At 43.2% G+C, this 17,262-nt stretch overlaps 1 protein-coding gene across 1 annotated transcript in view; it reads left to right on the top strand.

Annotated features, from left to right (window-relative positions):
- Positions 1 to 418: 418 nt before the first annotated feature.
- opn4a (opsin 4a (melanopsin)) overlaps positions 419 to 17,262 on the top strand; it is a 62,319-nt gene continuing 45,475 nt past the window's right edge. The window contains 1 exon segment of the mRNA XM_071899925.2: positions 419 to 604. Coding sequence (XP_071756026.2) covers positions 419 to 604 — 186 coding nt within the window.

The raw sequence follows: 17,262 nt of genomic DNA, 5'->3' as shown, positions 1-17,262 counted from the left end.
GACCCCCATTTGATGAGATTTTGTCTCTCGGACCCAAATCTGAGAATATTTTTATTGTCAGATATGATTTTGTCCAGAATTCCATGACTATCTGTATTGTAGACAGAGAAACTATGATCAAAATAGTCTTTTCTTCTACATTCTCTAATTGTGACTTCTTGTAAATGAAGTAATGGTGAAATTTAACACTTCATCAATTTGCTGGGGACCCCCTGGAACCCCCTGAAGGACCCCTGGTGGTCCCCGGACCCCACGTTGAGAACCACTGACCTACAGTAGGCTATATTTCTAATAATTTATCACATCCAGTCAACTATCAGTCATTGCTCTCTCTCTCTCTCTCTCTCTCTCTCTCTCTCCCTCTCTCTCCCCCCTGCCGTGCAGACAGGGCGCGTGAGGAGGAGCGAGGAGGAGAATGATGATGAACGGCGGGAGGAGCGCGCTGCGATCCGCGAGGAAGGGCATCTCGTGCCCGGACAACGACCCGAACTGCACGCGCATCACGGAGACGCTGGCGCTATCCGCGTGGAACGGCTCGGCAGCGGATGCGTACCGGCTAGTGGAGCTCGAGCTTCCCGCCCCGGCCGCGGCAACGGTGAGTACCGTTACTTACTGTTGTATATTGTGCTCCGGTAGTACGGTCTGTAAACTGTTGACTTTGACGCAGAACTCCATTGAAAACGCTGGTAATTTAAAGCGCCCTTGCTTATCAGCAAAGGAGCATACATAGAAGAATATCACGTAAGACTTTATATGAATTATCAGGAGCCACTCTTTCTTTCGGCATTCATATAATTCACCAAGCAGCAGTAATTGTAATAAAAAAAAACAATTTTCAGAGTTGGTTTGCCCGTTATTCCAACAGACTTCTTCCACCAAAATACACGGTGGATGGCGGCAGCGAGTCTAGACCAGTTATCCAAGTTAAGAATTTATTGAAATAAGTGCTGCTTGGGGGATTGTATGTATACCGAATTGATAAGTGGCTCCTAACAGTTCACAAAAGGTCTTGAGTCTTATTTTATCGGGTATGTAGAACTGCCGATAAGCAAAGAAACATTAAATAGCCAGATTTCTAACGAGGTTTGGTTTCTTGCGCTCTCCATAGGAGATGGCGCAGGTGTTCGGAATGTGTTCATCAGATTATAAGAATCTGTATTGATACTGGGCCATGCAAGCTATTGATCAGATTAGATCAATCATGAAAGCTATCGGGTCATATGCCTGCCTATTGATCAGAGCAGATGAAAGTTGGACGATGAACAGAATGTTTCAGTATCAGCAGGAGAGAATAGGAAACAGATAGGAATAACACAATATACAGTAGGCTAGTGAACATTATAAAATCCAAATTATTACAAGACCCAACACAGTGAAAATGCTACAACACATAAATAAATTAAAATACAATGTCTCTTCATTGCAGATTCGACTGAAGCTGAGCTTAAAATCATGTTGAGTTTATAATGGTTTTTGATAAAAATGCAGTATGAAGTAAGTATGCACAATATTGGTTTAAGGGCTGCCAGCCAAACTATGAAGCACTTTACAACTCTGGTTTGACAATTAAAAGTTAATAGGCTATTATTAGCAGTAGTATTGTTAGTATTAGTATTATCAATTAGCCTATACTGCTCAGCTCCTCTGTTAATTTCTGCAGACATTGCCGATTTTCTGTTCAAATGGAACTAAAGCTCAATTTGCATTTTCACATACTAAGCTAAGCAAGATACTGTGAGAGAGAAGAAGAGAGATGGAGAGAGATAGAGAAGGAGAGAGAGAATAATAATAGAGGGATGTGCTGACAGCTAAATGTCTGTTTTTGACAGCAGTGTTTGAAATGCATGAATGCAACTCTTCTTCTCTGAGGGCATTTAGTTTATCTTCTTGTTGCATTCCTGTGAAATGACGCAGGCTGCTTGTGCTGCCAAGGCAAATTTACACTTAATTACACAAAAAATTACTGTTGACTACACAAAAAAAAATCATCATTTGTAGGCAAATAAAACCTGCAGCTAAGCTATTCTGTTTTGCACAGCAATGCTAGACGACTGCTGTAGGGTCGTGTTATGTCCAGAAAACATACACACACACACACACACACACACACACTGATAAAGGGATGAGGGGCTCAGTGTGTTCTCAGCTGAATTGAGATCACGGTTCACGGTTGAAAGGTCGACGTTATTATCCCCTCTGCTGGTCCAGCTCAGTAAAAATAGCAGGACATGCAGGTGATGCGGGTGATGCAGGACATGCAGGTGATGCAGGACATGCAGGTGATGCGGGTGATGCAGGACATGCAGGTGATGCAGGACATGCAGGTGATGCGGGTGATGCAGGACATGCAGGTGATGCAGGACATGCAGGTGATGCAGGTGATGCAGGACATGCAGGTGATGCAGGACATGCAGGTGATGCGGGTGATGCAGGACATGCAGGTGATGCAGGACATGCAGGTGATGCGGGTGATGCAGGACATGCAGGTGATGCAGGACATGCAGGTGATGCAGGATATGCAGATGATGCAGGTGATGCAGGTGGAAAGGACAGATAACGACCAAACAGCCTTCAACATGAACAGTGCTCCCTGCTCATCAATGCTGCATGAATTGAAGTGAACTGCGGATTGTTTTGTGCATCTGGTATTGATTGTGTATTTGTAGGTCTGCTGTGATGTTGACCTCATATTGGTGTCTGTATACAGACTAATAGCACATCCATCCATGCGTCAGTATCAACTGTATTGATCTGACATCATGTGCTGTTTTGCCCACCGGCCGCTTCTGCTGTTGTAGCGGCCGAGTCGGGGTTTAACATCCAGGCCGCTGGTTTTTCAAAGTTACTGGCCCGATCCCTGAAACTACTGGCCCATTAGTGTGTCAGTGTGTTTTGATGCAGACACTTTGAGATTTTTTTGAGATTCTCTTTACCCTACACTAAATCTATTCTACCACAAGTTTAATGTCTGCTGTAGACAGACATAAACTGATTGTAGCTTTAGATGAGAGAAGAATGGTACAAACATGTTCCTTTTTTCCAGTCAGGACTTTATACCTTTTTCCCACGGAGCAGCCGAGGGCATCAAGAGCATCTTCAGGTGGGTCGGTCGGTCGGTCAGTCAGTCGGTCGGTCACCGAGTCAGTCAGTCATCAACACTTAGTCAGTTGGCCTCTAGAGGGCGATGTTGGCTGTGAGATGCAGTGTTTCCCATAGGCTCATCTGATCTGTGGAGCACCGTCACAAAATCAGAAGTTGGTCAATATATAGAAATTGATCTAAATTAATCTTTGATGCGCCTGACGTCACATCACATCATGTTGTCATGTGGAGATGCAGACAGCAGACCAGCAGCAGTGAACTCAGTTCAACAGTCTGCTGCTGTGAAAACTAAAGTGAAACTTCACATTCCACTCTGCTGCAGACTCTCCTGTGTTAGTAACAGGATGTAAACAGTAACCTGATAACTCTTCTTCTGCTGCTCTACAGACTTTAATGGTAGGTAACGTTATTGCTTTGTGGTATTTAAGTGACGTTAGTGGAATTAGGTCATTAACTGATAACAGTGTGGCAATACTTCAATGCATTTAATTGAACTGAATTGAATTGAATTGATTGTACAGGATCTGTGCTTGTTAGTTCCAAAAAGGTACAAATTAGTACCTTGAGGTATGATTATGAGCCTCTGAGGGAACAGTAATGGCAGTTGTACATTAATGGCACATGTGACTTTTTTTGTAAGGGGCTCCCTGCGTTATGTCCCACCCCAACATCCTCTTTCAACAGGAAATACATCACATTAAGGAAGCAGGATGCTCTCAAAGTGCAGTTTCATTGTGACTTTAACAGAGGTGCAGCATCAGCGTCATGTACCTGTCCGGCTGGATGAGTGGGTGTTACGGCTGGGTATTGGCAAGGACCTCATGATACGATACGTATCACGATACATGGGTCACGATACGATACGTATCACGATACATTGCGATACGATACATATTGCGATACATTGCAATACTCTACATAATTTACTGAAAATTAAAAAATAGAGCTGAAAATACAACTTGCTGTGTACCACCTGCAGGCCTGGAATTAAGTCATTTTTAGGGCACTTTGGCCTTTGATAAATACAAATTTATTGGGACATCGCGGCAAAAAAAGTGTAGGGCACCAAGCCCAAAACCAATGGTTATTAAAATCCTTTTTTCAGTCATTTTTCCTCAACAAAATAAATATCCTAATAGAAAAATTAAGTGCTGCAGTGTGATACAGCACATATGTAAGATGGCTCAGACTGCAAAGTTAGTTACATGTCCAGTAACACACGATAACGTAAGTGTAACCCAGGTTATTTTCTGTAGCTACAAATTACAGATGTCCCCTAAAGCCTCATGCAGACTATCGGTAGATGGTACAATTTACCGATGTTCCCTAAACGCCTCATGCAGGCTACTGCTACTGATAGCGTTTTTGCTGCTCTCAACCCGGTTAATTTTGCTATATTCTTCATTACAGCGGCTAATTACCCGCTGTACATTTAAACTTACACTAGTTCTGCTCAAGCACTCACAGCTCTCTCCTTCTTTTAGCGACTTTCTCGCTAATCCCACAGTTGTTTACACGCTTTTCAGATCTGCTAGTTACTTAGCTTAGTAGTTAGCGATAGCTTAGCAGTTAGTGATGGCTTCTCTCTCTCCCTCTCAGTTTAATTAATAATTAGCTGTTAATGTTTACGTTAACACATATATTTGCGGGAGTGGGAGAAATCTCGCGCTACTGTTGATGTCCAGTGTGATGACTGGCTGTTTCACATTATATTGATAACTCAGCGGACAAATTGAGTCAAAACTATGTAATTCAAAGGGATTTGAGGGAAATTTAAGGACATTTTAAATCCGTTTAAAACTTTTTTTTTTAATGTATCGATACGAGGGGCTGGAAAATCGATACAGTATCGTGGAACAAAATATTGCAATACTCAGCTGTACCGATTTTTTTGCACAGCCCTAGTGGGTGTGACAGTCGGTGGTGTTGGGTGGTGTCTGGTGTATTCTGGGTGGTGTCTGGTGTATTCTGGTTGGTGTCTGGTGTATTCTGGGTGGTGTCTGGTGTATTCTGGGTGGTGTCTGGTGTATTCTGGTTGGTGTCTGGTGTATTCTGGGTGGTGTCTGGTGTATTCTGGTTGGTGTCTGGTGTATTCTGGGTGGTGTCTGGTGTATTCTGGTTGGTGTCTGGTGTATTCTGGGTGGTGTCTGGTGTATTCTGGGTGGAGTCTGGTGTATTCTGGGTGGTGTCTGGTGTATTCTGGTTGGTGTCTGGTGTATTCTGGGTGGAGTCTGGTGTATTCTGGGTGGTGTCTGGTGTATTCTGGGTGGTGTCTGGTGTATTCTGGTTGGTGTCTGGTGTATTCTGGGTGGAGTCTGGTGTATTCTGGGTGGTGTCTGGTGTATTCTGGGTGGAGTCTGGTGTATTCTGGTTGGTGTCTGGTGTATTCTGGGTGGTGTTGGGTGGTGTCTGGTGTATTCTGGGTGGAGTCTGGTGTATTCTGGGTGGTGTCTGGTGTATTCTGGTTGGTGTCTGGTGTATTCTGGGTGGAGTCTGGTGTATTCTGGGTGGTGTCTGGTGTATTCTGGGTGGAGTCTGGTGTATTCTGGGTGGTGTCTGGTGTATTCTGGGTGGTGTCTGGTGTATTCTGGGTGGTGTCGGGAGTATTCTGGGTGGTGTCTGGTGTATTCTGGTTGGTGTCTGGTGTATTCTGGTTGGTGTCTGGTGTATTCTGGGTGGTGTCGGGTGTATTCTGGTTGGTGTCGGGTGTATTCTGGTTGGTGTCTGGTGTATTCTGGGTGGTGTCTGGTGTATTCTGGTTGGTGTCTGGTGTATTCTGGGTGGTGTCCGGTGTATTCTGGGTGGTGTCTGGTGTATTCTGGGTGGTGTTGGGTGGTGTTGGGTGGTGTTGGGTGGTGTCTGGTGTATTCTGGTGGCAGGCTGGTTTTTACCTGGCGGGTTCGGGTTCAGTCACGCTGCTTCTGTTTCCATTCGTCAGACAGACAGAGATAAGAATGCAAATCTGACATTTATCAAATCACCATTCTCTGTCTATCTCTCTCTCCTCCTGTCTTTGTCTCTCTGTCTCTCCTCCTTCTCTTCCTCTTTCTCTCTGTCTCTCTCTTTCTCTTCCTTCTTCCTTCCTTCTATCTTCCTTGGTCTCTCTCTCTTTTTCTCCCTGTTTTCTTACCTGTCTTTCTTTATTTTTCTTTCTTCTCGCTGTAATTATACTAATATCTCTAAATTAATTTGGTAATGATTTATTGATGTTAAAATGACACACGTAGCATCTTTGGAGATATTGAATAATTGGCACAAAATATCTCAATATCAGCAAAAATATCAGCAGCTTCTTTCCCAAAAATATTCATCAGCCTTCAGAAAACCATGTCAACTGAACGCTGCCTGATGATATTCATTCTGACTGGAATGGACTTGGATTTAAGGTTACAAGATGGAATTTATTTGGAATTTTTTTGGCATGAAAACAGTCAGATTTAAATGATGATGATATTGGTAGAAAACATCGGCAACTTCAATCCAAAAGTATCAGTATCAGCCTTCAAAAACACATATCAAGTTAAGTATGAATTAGAGACGCTTCTCCCTGACATCCTTCAGCCGAGTCAATCAGCGATAAAACAAAGTAAATATCCATAAAAATATCTGTAATGTGTTTATTTTTTTGCTTTTCAAGCTTGATTTGATGGTGAAGTTTCCATTCAGCGGACAGCAGAGCGAAGATCTCAGCCTGCATTAAATCTCTCAGTATGTCATTTGTGTTATTATCGTTATCTTATCCTGGCAGACCGCACACACACACACACACACACACACACACACACATTCAGAGCACTTTACAACTGTCTCTTCATTGGAAGTTGACAGCTTAATTGATGTTTGTGTGTGTGTGTGTGTGTGTGTGTGTGAGAGAGAGAGAGAGAGAGAGAGAGAGAGAGTCTGGTTCATCACTCATCTCACATGAATGTAATTATAAAACACTGTATTACATCTATACATATACATACACATAGTACTGTGCTGTAGGACAGATGATGCACTAATGTATTTTCTTTAATTGTTTGATCATAATCTCATGGTCACTTTTTTATACTATTATTGTTATTATTAGATATTTCTTTCTTTTTCCATTAGTTAGGGGTTCAAGCTTCTTCTTCTTCTTTTTCTTCTTCTGCCCTAAAACTGTCTGGATCTCAGAAACCAGAAGATCTACAGCAACCAAACATGGCAGAACGGTCCAAAGTCTCAGCCGCTACCCAGGCAACAAAAACTACATCAGTTCGCCACACGGTGGCGCTATAACAAGCAACTTTACTTTTTGTATATTTCAATACTACACCTGGTCTAAAATCGCTTAGATTTTGTACCTTGCAGTGCTACAATGTCAAATATAATTGAATAGTGACGAAGTAGCAGATCACCTTAGAGGAATAATAAGAGATCTGGTACAGTGACAGTTAAGAAGTGACAGGTGCATTAAAAAGACTGTTGTCTAACTGTATTATCAACTGACAGAAGGTGTGAGGTGATGTGTGACTGGGAGCCGTTCAGTAGCTGATATTCACATTCAGATTCAGATTCAGATTCAGATTCACATTCAGATTCACATTCAGATTCACATTCAGATTCACATTCAGAAAAGCTTTATTGGCAGGAATCAAGTAGCATTGCGTGTTGCCAAAGAATATTACAGTAGTACGCCTATAGGATAAAACAAGGTACAATATAGATGACTATAAGAATTATAGGCAATATATGAATCAAAAATGAAAATTAAAAAATTATAAAAAATATAAAAAATATTTTAAAATTTGTTCATGTGATAAATGTGATTCTATGCAATGCTATGGACGATACTCATATGCAATGCATCCGAGACAATTTCACTAATTAGTCTTAAGGCCAAAACACACCGCCGCCGTACGGCGCGCGTCAAAACAGCTGCCCCTATTATTTTCTATGTACAACCCCCACACTGGCGGCGGCTAGGCATGTGCCGGCGCGTGTCGACATGCCGCCCCGCCGCCCCGCCGCCCCGCCGCCCCGCCGCCCCGCCGCCCCGCCGCCCCGCCGCCCCGCCGCCCCGCCGCCCCGTCGCCCTGCGACACTTCACGCCACTGTCCTATTTCCAGCGTCACCGCCCCTGAAAAAAAACAAAACGCGCTGTGTGTGGTCGGTCGTCTTCCTGTTGACGCGCTGCAGCGCGACACTTCCTATTGGTGCTAGGGGCGGCACATGACGCGTGTCACATGACGCGCCGCGGCGCCACGGTGCCGGTGTGTGACCGGCTTTACACTGAGTTCTGCTGAAGAAGCCAGTGGTTTTAGTAACTAATCATAATATCTTAGATTTCTCATCTTTTGACAAATTATCATGTTGGTGCTTGGACCCTGTTCACTGCTGCATGCGGCTATATATATATATACATATATATATATATATATATATATATTATTTTCCACTCTGTATGCTTGGGCAACACTGATGGATTTACATGGCATGTTAATGAAGCAAGCTGAACAGAGAGATGGAGAGAGAGAGGCAGATTCAAGCTTTATTTCTATTATAGAGGGGGAGAGAGAGGAGAGATAAGAGTGATAGAGAGAGACGACAATTGAGAGAGAGAGACAGACAGAGAGAGAGAGACAGAGAGAGAGAGACATACAGACAGAGAGAGAGAGAGAGAGAGAGACAGACAGAGAGACAGAGAGAGAGACAGACAGAGAGAGACAGAGAGACAGACAGACAGAGAGAGAGAGAAACAGGTAGACAGACAGACAGAGATAGAGAGAGAGAGACAGACAGAGAGAGAGAGAGAGACAGACAGAGAGAGACAGAGAGAGAGAGACAGGTAGACAGACAGCAGTTCATCCGTCTGACGCCTGAGACGCCTGCAGGAGGCTGCTGAAACACGTGAAGGGTAAAAGCCAGAACACATTACATGTATGTGAACATGTATGTGAACATGTATGTTAAGATGCCTGTCAGATGCTTCCTGCTGGTTGTGATGCTGTTACTGTAAACACGGGTCAGTGAAGATGCGGGTTAATGTCATCAACATGCAGCACACGCAGTCGTGATGTCATCAGCACACGGCGGCTCCATGGCGTCTTCGCTTCTGTAATTCGACGCATTTCAGGTTGAAACAGGATGTCGGGCGGGACGGAGCGCAGGGAGGACGGCTCGAAATTTAAAAAATGCATCGTTCGTTATCTTGAGCTTCACAAACTCCAGATTGTTCTAAAGGAATAAATTCAGCAGCCCGGTGTCTTAGGAAAAGGAAACGGGTTTTTGAAAGTTGTGAAGCTGCAGGTGTTTGATGGGAGGGGTGGAGTTCAAATCTGTGATGGTTTTCAGTTCGGTTCAGTTTATTCATTTCGATCATGTACAGATAAACAAATATACAACAAAAAATGTGCATGTAAAATGAAATATCTAATAATAAGACTGTAAATTTATTATAGTAAATTTGGTTTTATTGGTTGGAGTTTTTATTTCCGCCTCCTGGTGCAGCATGAAGTCTCCATTAAAGACACACTGTTCTCCAGGAAGGAAAGGTAATGGGATTTTGATATAAAAATACAAGAAAACAAAAATTTTGTAAACTTTTTTTGTTAAATAGGTGTATGTTAACATATGGAGAATCAGCTAACAAGGTGAAAAAAAAACATTTTTCATTTCATTGTGAAAAAAAACAAAAAAAATGAATATTTTTTTCTTGGCTAGACTTGTAGAGATTGTATAAGAGTTCAGACAACATGAGATTACATGAGAATAAATTTACATAACATTACATTGCATTATTACTGGGGTCAGACTGACAAATGGGGCTGATACTGACCTTTGCTTCACTGCAGAAACATCATTCTGGAATATGTTAATAACACACATGCTGTCACTGAAATATTCTGTGTGTAAATGTAACACAGATGTGTGTTGTCCCACATTAAATGCATGGATGTATTTAAACGCATCTTTTATGAAACACTTCAGGAGGCCGGCAGCACAGATCAGATATAAAATCATCAGGCCTCGTACAGATTGAATAAATTAGAGCCAAGACTGCATAATTACATTACATTATAATTCATTTACATAACATTACTTCACATACATCATAATTACAGTCTCAGGCCCGAGGAGGAGACACATGTAGATATGGATTCAAATGCTGTAATTACATGAGGTGCGTTTGATTTATACATGTCAGACACATGTCAGCCTCCAGAGTGGACAGATCAGAGAAATCAAAGAAATCAAACGCTCTAAAAGGATTCAAGTGTTCCTGTCAGCTCAGATGTGACAGCCAAACAGCAGGGTAACAGGATGATGATGATGATGATGATGATGATGGTGATGGTGATGAGGATGGTGACATCAGGAAGGCCTAGCGTTTGAAGAAACTGCCTCATTTGCGTGAGGTCGCAGGTTCAACCCCCAGCAGTCAGGTCGCCTGGATATGGAAGTCGATAAACAGCTTAACTGTAACTGTGATGATGATGATGATAATGATGATGAAAGTGGTGATGATGAAGGTGATGATGATGGTGATGATTATTATGATGATGATGAATGTGATGATTATAGTGACGGTGATTATCAAGGTGGTAATGATGATGATAACAGCGATCATAATGATGATAACAGTGATGAAGATGATGAATGTGATGATGATCGTGATGGTGATAAGAAATTTGGTGATGATGATGGTGATAGTGAAAATGATGGTGGTGCTTAAGATGATGATGAAGCTAATGATGATGATGATGATGATGATGGTGATAGTGAAAATGATGGTGGTGCTTAAGATGATGATGATGGTGATGATGAAGCTAATGATGATGATGATGATGATGGTGATAGTGAAAGTGATGGTGGTGCTTAAGATAATGATGATGGTGATGATGAAGCTAATGATGATGATGATGATGATGGTGATAGTGAAAATGATGGTGGTGATGGTGGTGCTTAAGATAATGATGATGGTGATGATGAAGCTAATGATGATGATGATGATGATGGTGATAGTGAAAATGATGGTGGTGATGGTGGTGCTTAAGATGATGAGGGTGATGATGAAGCTAATGATGATGATGATGATGATGGTGATAGTGAAAATGATGGTGGTGATGGTGGTGCTTAAGATAATGATGATGGTGATGATGAAGCTAATGATGATGATGATGGTGATGGTGATGGTGATAAGGTCAAGGGTCAGACTACAGACATGATTAAAGTAAAATAGACAGATGGACCAGGGGAGACGGACTGTTTCCCAGTCAGTCCAGTTTCATGTTGAGATTCCAGTCCAGGATCTGAGTTCCTCTCCCAGCAGCAGCAGCACTGTGATCGCACCCAGTCGGTCTAAAATATCACGTTTGCTTGTGTTGCATTGTGGGAAAGCTTCTCCTTTCTCTTCTGCTTCACTGCTTCTGTTTTTTATCTCTGCGCTAACATCTTGTGGAGCTCTCTGTCTTTTCTCCCGGTTTCTCCTTTTTCTTCTGCTTCTCCTTTTGTTCAGCACAAGAAATAATAAAGAGCTTCTAAATCCTCAGTTTCCCTCAGCTGCCTCTCTCACTGCAGCCACTGTCTATTGTTCTCTTCAGTTTTGGTCACTGCTATTTCCGGTTGCCTTTAAAGGATAAGGCCGGTGTTTTTTAATGCATTTCTTACCGTCAACAAATCCTATGAAAATAATAAAATCAGCAATGAATTTGTTTTGCCAACAAGTCTCGTCCATGTAGCGGTGCCCAGTGCAGCCTCATGTCCCAGCAGCCATAGAACTGCACTGTATTAAAAACTATTAAAAACCCGTCACAGAGCCATGCTGCTGCTCTGCAGCATATTTCATCATCACGATGCACCGGGCCGGACGACTTTTTCCTCAAACGACTTAATAAGCCGGCCGTAAACACGTTTTCCATCTCAGGAAAGTAGTTCCGTAGCACAGAAAATAGTCCCCGGCGTAATGAAGAATGTGTTCCCATTTGAATTTGATTTGGTAATAACTACAACAGTCTGACTTTTCATGGTAACAGTTAACAATTTTTAAAACTGAAATGTCTTTGTGAGCTGTATTTAAAGGTTTTTAGCTTCCAATTGGAGCCAACGACTTCCGGGTTGACGGCTAAAAACGGTACGTGGGAAGTCAGAAAGTAACGGGAGGAGAGCAAACACATTGTTGATTTTGTTATTTTCATAGGATTTGTTGACGGTAAGAAATGCATTAAAAAACACCGGCCTTATGCTGTGCTGTGTGCCTCGTGATTGGTCAACAAGAATCCAAACTAAATACTGGTGACCAATCAGAACCCTCCTCTCACTTTTTTGAGATCTACTGAAATTAAATTATTCTTTATTTTGCGGGGGACCAGTGGAACCCCTTCAAGAACTATTACTATTACTACTACTACTACTACTACTAGTACTACTACTACTAGTACTACTACTACTACTACCTATTAATCATCAATTTGACCATTGACAAATATTCAGTGTTTCCCTCAGAATTTTCTTCTTGTCAGGGTGGAAAAACCTCTGAAACATTTAGACCATCATTGGACACTAAAACTCTCCATTGATTACAAAATAATAATAATAATACATTCATACTTGTGTGGAATCTGATCAAAGTGTCTCATTTGAATCCGTTCAGGTTCAGGTCTTCCCATAAACAGTGAAGTATTGATCAATTCTGCAACAAATATGTAATCAATCAAACTGTATCATATCCATCATGATCGTTAATAACAGTCCAGTATCGGCCCAGATATCGCTCTGACCCTGGTGTCATCGATCAGTGGATCTGCGGTCCTGCTGCAGCGCTTCAGCAACTCTGATGGAGGAAAGTCCTGCATGTCCGCCTCCATTCCCCTCCGCTGAGCCGCAACACACACACACACACACACACACTCACACACACACACACACACATGCACACACACACACACACACAAATCAATCCATCGCTCTTTCCATCCATTTTGTTCCCTCTGTCTGTCTCTTGATCTCAGTCTCTCTCTCCCACTCATACACATGCACACACACACACACACACACACACACACACACACACACACACCCCTGATAGAATAGCCCATCTCTGCAATAGTGATGAAGTGAGAGATTCAAAAGAAAAGCAGCAAGAGAGAGAGAGAGAAAATGAGAGAGAGAGAGAGAGAGACAGAGAGCGAGAGAGAGAAAGAAGCATGTAATTGGTGATAAGCAGCGACCATCTTGGCGCTCTGAGAAGAAGCGGGCAGCCAGGCGGTTCGGTGGCGTGCGGCGCCACCACCGGCATGCAGGTTGGAGAATTAAGCCGCGGCCACACTGATCCGTCAGAAAACGGACAGAATTACTAACGGATAGATCTCTGTCCGTCTGTTTTGGAACGTCAACGCTATTTTTTAAAAAACGCCTCTGATAACGAATCCGTCCGTCCAGTTAAAGTTCAACTGGGTTGAACTTTCTGTCCGTCAAAACAGACGGAACTCTGACGGAGACGGACGCGTCATCAGCGTTGCCCGGACAACGGACCGCTCTCATTGAAAATGAATTGAAATGAACGGAGACGGACGGACACAGCGGATCAGTGTGGCCGCGGCCTCAGGCTGCGTGTTCTGGGTGAAGCCAGCATGCATGAACACACAGCGCTACATCTACTCACTCGGGATTAGAAGCCGGGAGTTCTGGCGTGAAAAGGCTCTGCTTTACCAACTGAGCTAAACCCAAAGTGATGTCTTGCCTCTTCTTGTTTACAAGCAGAAAGCAGAAGTAAACCCCCCCCCCGCCCCCCGCCCCCCCCCTTCTTGGCTCTCACAGTGTTCCTGAATGCGACACATTAATATGAAACCGTGAACAGAAGTTCTTCCAAGATGTAAAAGTTTCCAGTCTGATCTCATGTCGCTTCTCCTTCACAGTGATGATTATCTTTACTGACTGCATCAGAGTCTCCAGCTGTTCTCTCTGCTGTCTGGAACTGAACGGGAGAGAATGAGCTGAGAGGTTTGGAGAAACTGATTTAAAAATATCTGTAATGTGGCGTCCTGGTGGCTCGGTGGTTTAAGGTGCGTACCATGTGAACGCAACATGGGACCACATGTCCCAGTCCGTCCTGTCCGTCTCTGCTTTGATCTGTTGAATAAAAGCAAAAATGCCCCAAAAAAAAAATAAATAAATAAATAAATCTTTAATCATGGCAGCTGCATGTAGAAACATTAAAGGGATGGAAAATGTAAGAAATGAGCAAAATCTCCAATCATGCTGGAATCGTCCTTTAATTTCCAGGGTGCACAATTTTACATTTTGGTCACATTTACGACAAAAATGGTCGCACTTTAAAGCTCTTGATATCAGTGGAAGACTGGAGACTGGAGACTGGGACTGAACTGGTGCTGAACTGGGATTGAACTCAGACTGAACTGGGACAGAACTGGGACTGAACTGGGTCTGAACTGGGTCTGAACTGGGACTGTGGAGAGACGCTGTCAGAGTGGAGGCCAGGGAACAACTAATGGCTTCCTGTTCTGAAAACTGACAACTGAAGAGATTATTAGTCTGTCAGCCTGCTCAGAGAGGAGGCCTCTGTGTGTGTGTGTGTGTGTGTGTGTGTGTGTGTGTGTGTGTGTGTGAGATTAGAGACATCAATAGCTGTGTGTGTTCCTGTGACTGTGTGTGTGTAGAAGAGTTCCCGGGGTTTTGTATGTGTGTGTGTGTGTGTATGTGCGTGTTTTGCATACCTGTGTGTATGCGTGTCTGAATGCATCCCTGTCTACCTGTGCAAGTGTGTGTGTGTGTGTGTGTGTGACTCTGTTGTCCCACTAGTTTCCCATCAGCCATCTGTGCTGCTTCCACAGGACTGATGTGATTCTTGTGAATGAAAGGTTGCTGGTTCAGATCCCCGGCCGGTCTGGAAAATCCAGGCAGGGAAAGTAAATGAATAACAACCAATCAGCATCCAGATGCCCTTGAGCAAGGCAGTGAACCTGCAGCCGGTCCAGCAGCTCCTCCTACATGGTTTCATTAATCCAGACTGACATGATGCGATCTGCTTCATATTTATCTCACTAATCCTCATCTGGCGGATTGATTCATCACACTTGGATGTTGTGTCGTGTTCCTGAGCGCTCCTGTTTGGAAATACAGGGAGTAGAGAGTTGAAAGCAGGAGTCCTGGTCCACAGAGTCCTGGTCCACAGAGTCCTGGTCCACAGAGTCCTGGTCCACAAAGAGTTAAGCAGCAGGTCGTTCGTGTCTCTGTAAATCCAGCCTCAGCCTGCAGGGAATCATCTGCAATATGTATATGACACAGAGTTTACCTCCGTCTCCTGCAGCCGCTCTGCAAACTCATTATGGCCTTAAACCCTCCTGGTATGTGTGTGTGTTGGGGGCAAATATCCCCGTGGCTCCTGATATGATGCGGCTCCTTTAGCTCCACGTCTCTCCTGCTATCAGTTGATCTTCTCATCCTGGTTCCTGCGTCTCCTGTTTTCCTTCTCTTTGTTCCTCATTTGCCAGGGATTTAGACTCCATCATGTGTTCCCTCTTATGTCTGTGTTATTTTTGTTGAACCTTTTGTTTATCCGAGGAAGGTTTACTGAGCTGCACCCTAACTTCACATCCATACACTGTGGTGCCTGGTGTTGAGGTTAGAAAGCGTTTTAGCGAGTGTGAATCTGAATTTCTTAGTTAAAAAATAGGTATTGTTTATATTGCACTAACTGCAGTAACAAAATAGCTTTCAGCAATGTTAAGTAAGTGGAAATAATATGAATTCTACTTCATCATTTAGCCAACGTCAACTAAATAAATCGCTGGTTGAGGCGGAGCGCTCATCCTCAAGCTGTCAAAAACGCTGCAGTCTTTTACTCTTACTCTTTGACCTGCGAGGACTTTGCCGCAAATGTCGCATTTCGCCGTTTGTTCATTGATTTTAGTGAAGTGCGCCCACACACTGGAACGTGTGAGGCGAGCTGCCATGTTCAGTCAGTCAGTAAACACACTGGGGAGTCAGACCAACTCGTATTACATCATCAGCTGCAGACGGCAGTTGTAGAAGAGAGAGGAGAAAGAAAAAAGATTTGATAAGAGATTTGTTAGACTCTGAGCTTAAAGGATAACACTGGTGTTTTTTAATGCATTGCTTACTGTCAACAAATCCTATGAAAATAACAAAATCAACAATGCGTTTGCTCTCCTCCCGTTACTTTCTGACTTCCCACGTACCGTTTTTAGCCGTCAACCAGGAAGTCATTGGCTCCAATTGTAAGCTAAAAACCTTTAAATACAGCTCACAAAGACATAGTTTACATTTTAAAAATCGCTAACTGTTACCATGAAAAGTCAGACTGTTGTAGTTATTACCAAATCAAATTCAAATGGGAACAAATTCTTCATTACGCCGGGGACTATTTTCTGTGCTGCAGAACTACTTTCCCGAGATGAAAACGTGTTTACGGTCGGCTTATTAAGTCGTTTGAGGAAAAAGTCGTCCGGCCCGGTGCATCGTGATGATGAAATATGCTGCAGAGCAGCAGCATGGCTCTGTGACGGGTTTTTAATAGTTTTATAATACAATGCAGTTCTATGGCTGCTGGGACATGAGGCTGCACTGGGCACCGGCTACATGGATGAGACTTGTTGGCAAAACAAATTCATTGCTGATTTTGTTATTTTCATAGGATTTGTTGACAGTAAGCAACGCATTAAAAAACACCAGCCTGATCCTTTAATGAATCTGGGTATTTTACCAACTTGGAACCGGTTCCTCGGCTAACAGAACCCAACCCCAACAGTGCCACAACAGGAGGCCCGGTGTTGTGGCAAAATGTGTTTCCCCCCGAAAAAAAGCTGTGCCTCCCCCCCGTCAAAATGTCTTTGACTCCGGGGGAGAAAATAACAAAAACATTTACATTTTTGTGGGCTGTTTTCCTATCGCTGGCAAATGGTAAGAAGATATTTTAAAATGTATGAAAAGCAACATACCTAGTTTCCTCCTAATGAACGGACATTGCGCTTATTATATCAAACCTTAAGCATTGATTCATTCTACAAGACACTTGTCAAGATATACATTAGTCTACTTGTCAACAAAACAACACCACCCACCGGGGACAAAACGAGGACACACCAACAGGGAAACAGGTTTTTTTTCGGGGAGACAGATTTAGTTGATTTCTGTCGGGCGGCGGATCGGTCTCCG

The sequence above is a fragment of the Centroberyx gerrardi genome, chromosome 15 (assembly GCF_048128805.1).
Source record: "Centroberyx gerrardi isolate f3 chromosome 15, fCenGer3.hap1.cur.20231027, whole genome shotgun sequence".
In the NCBI taxonomy this organism is placed as follows: domain Eukaryota; kingdom Metazoa; phylum Chordata; class Actinopteri; order Beryciformes; family Berycidae; genus Centroberyx; species Centroberyx gerrardi.
This window is presented reverse-complemented; position numbering and strand designations above follow the sequence as displayed.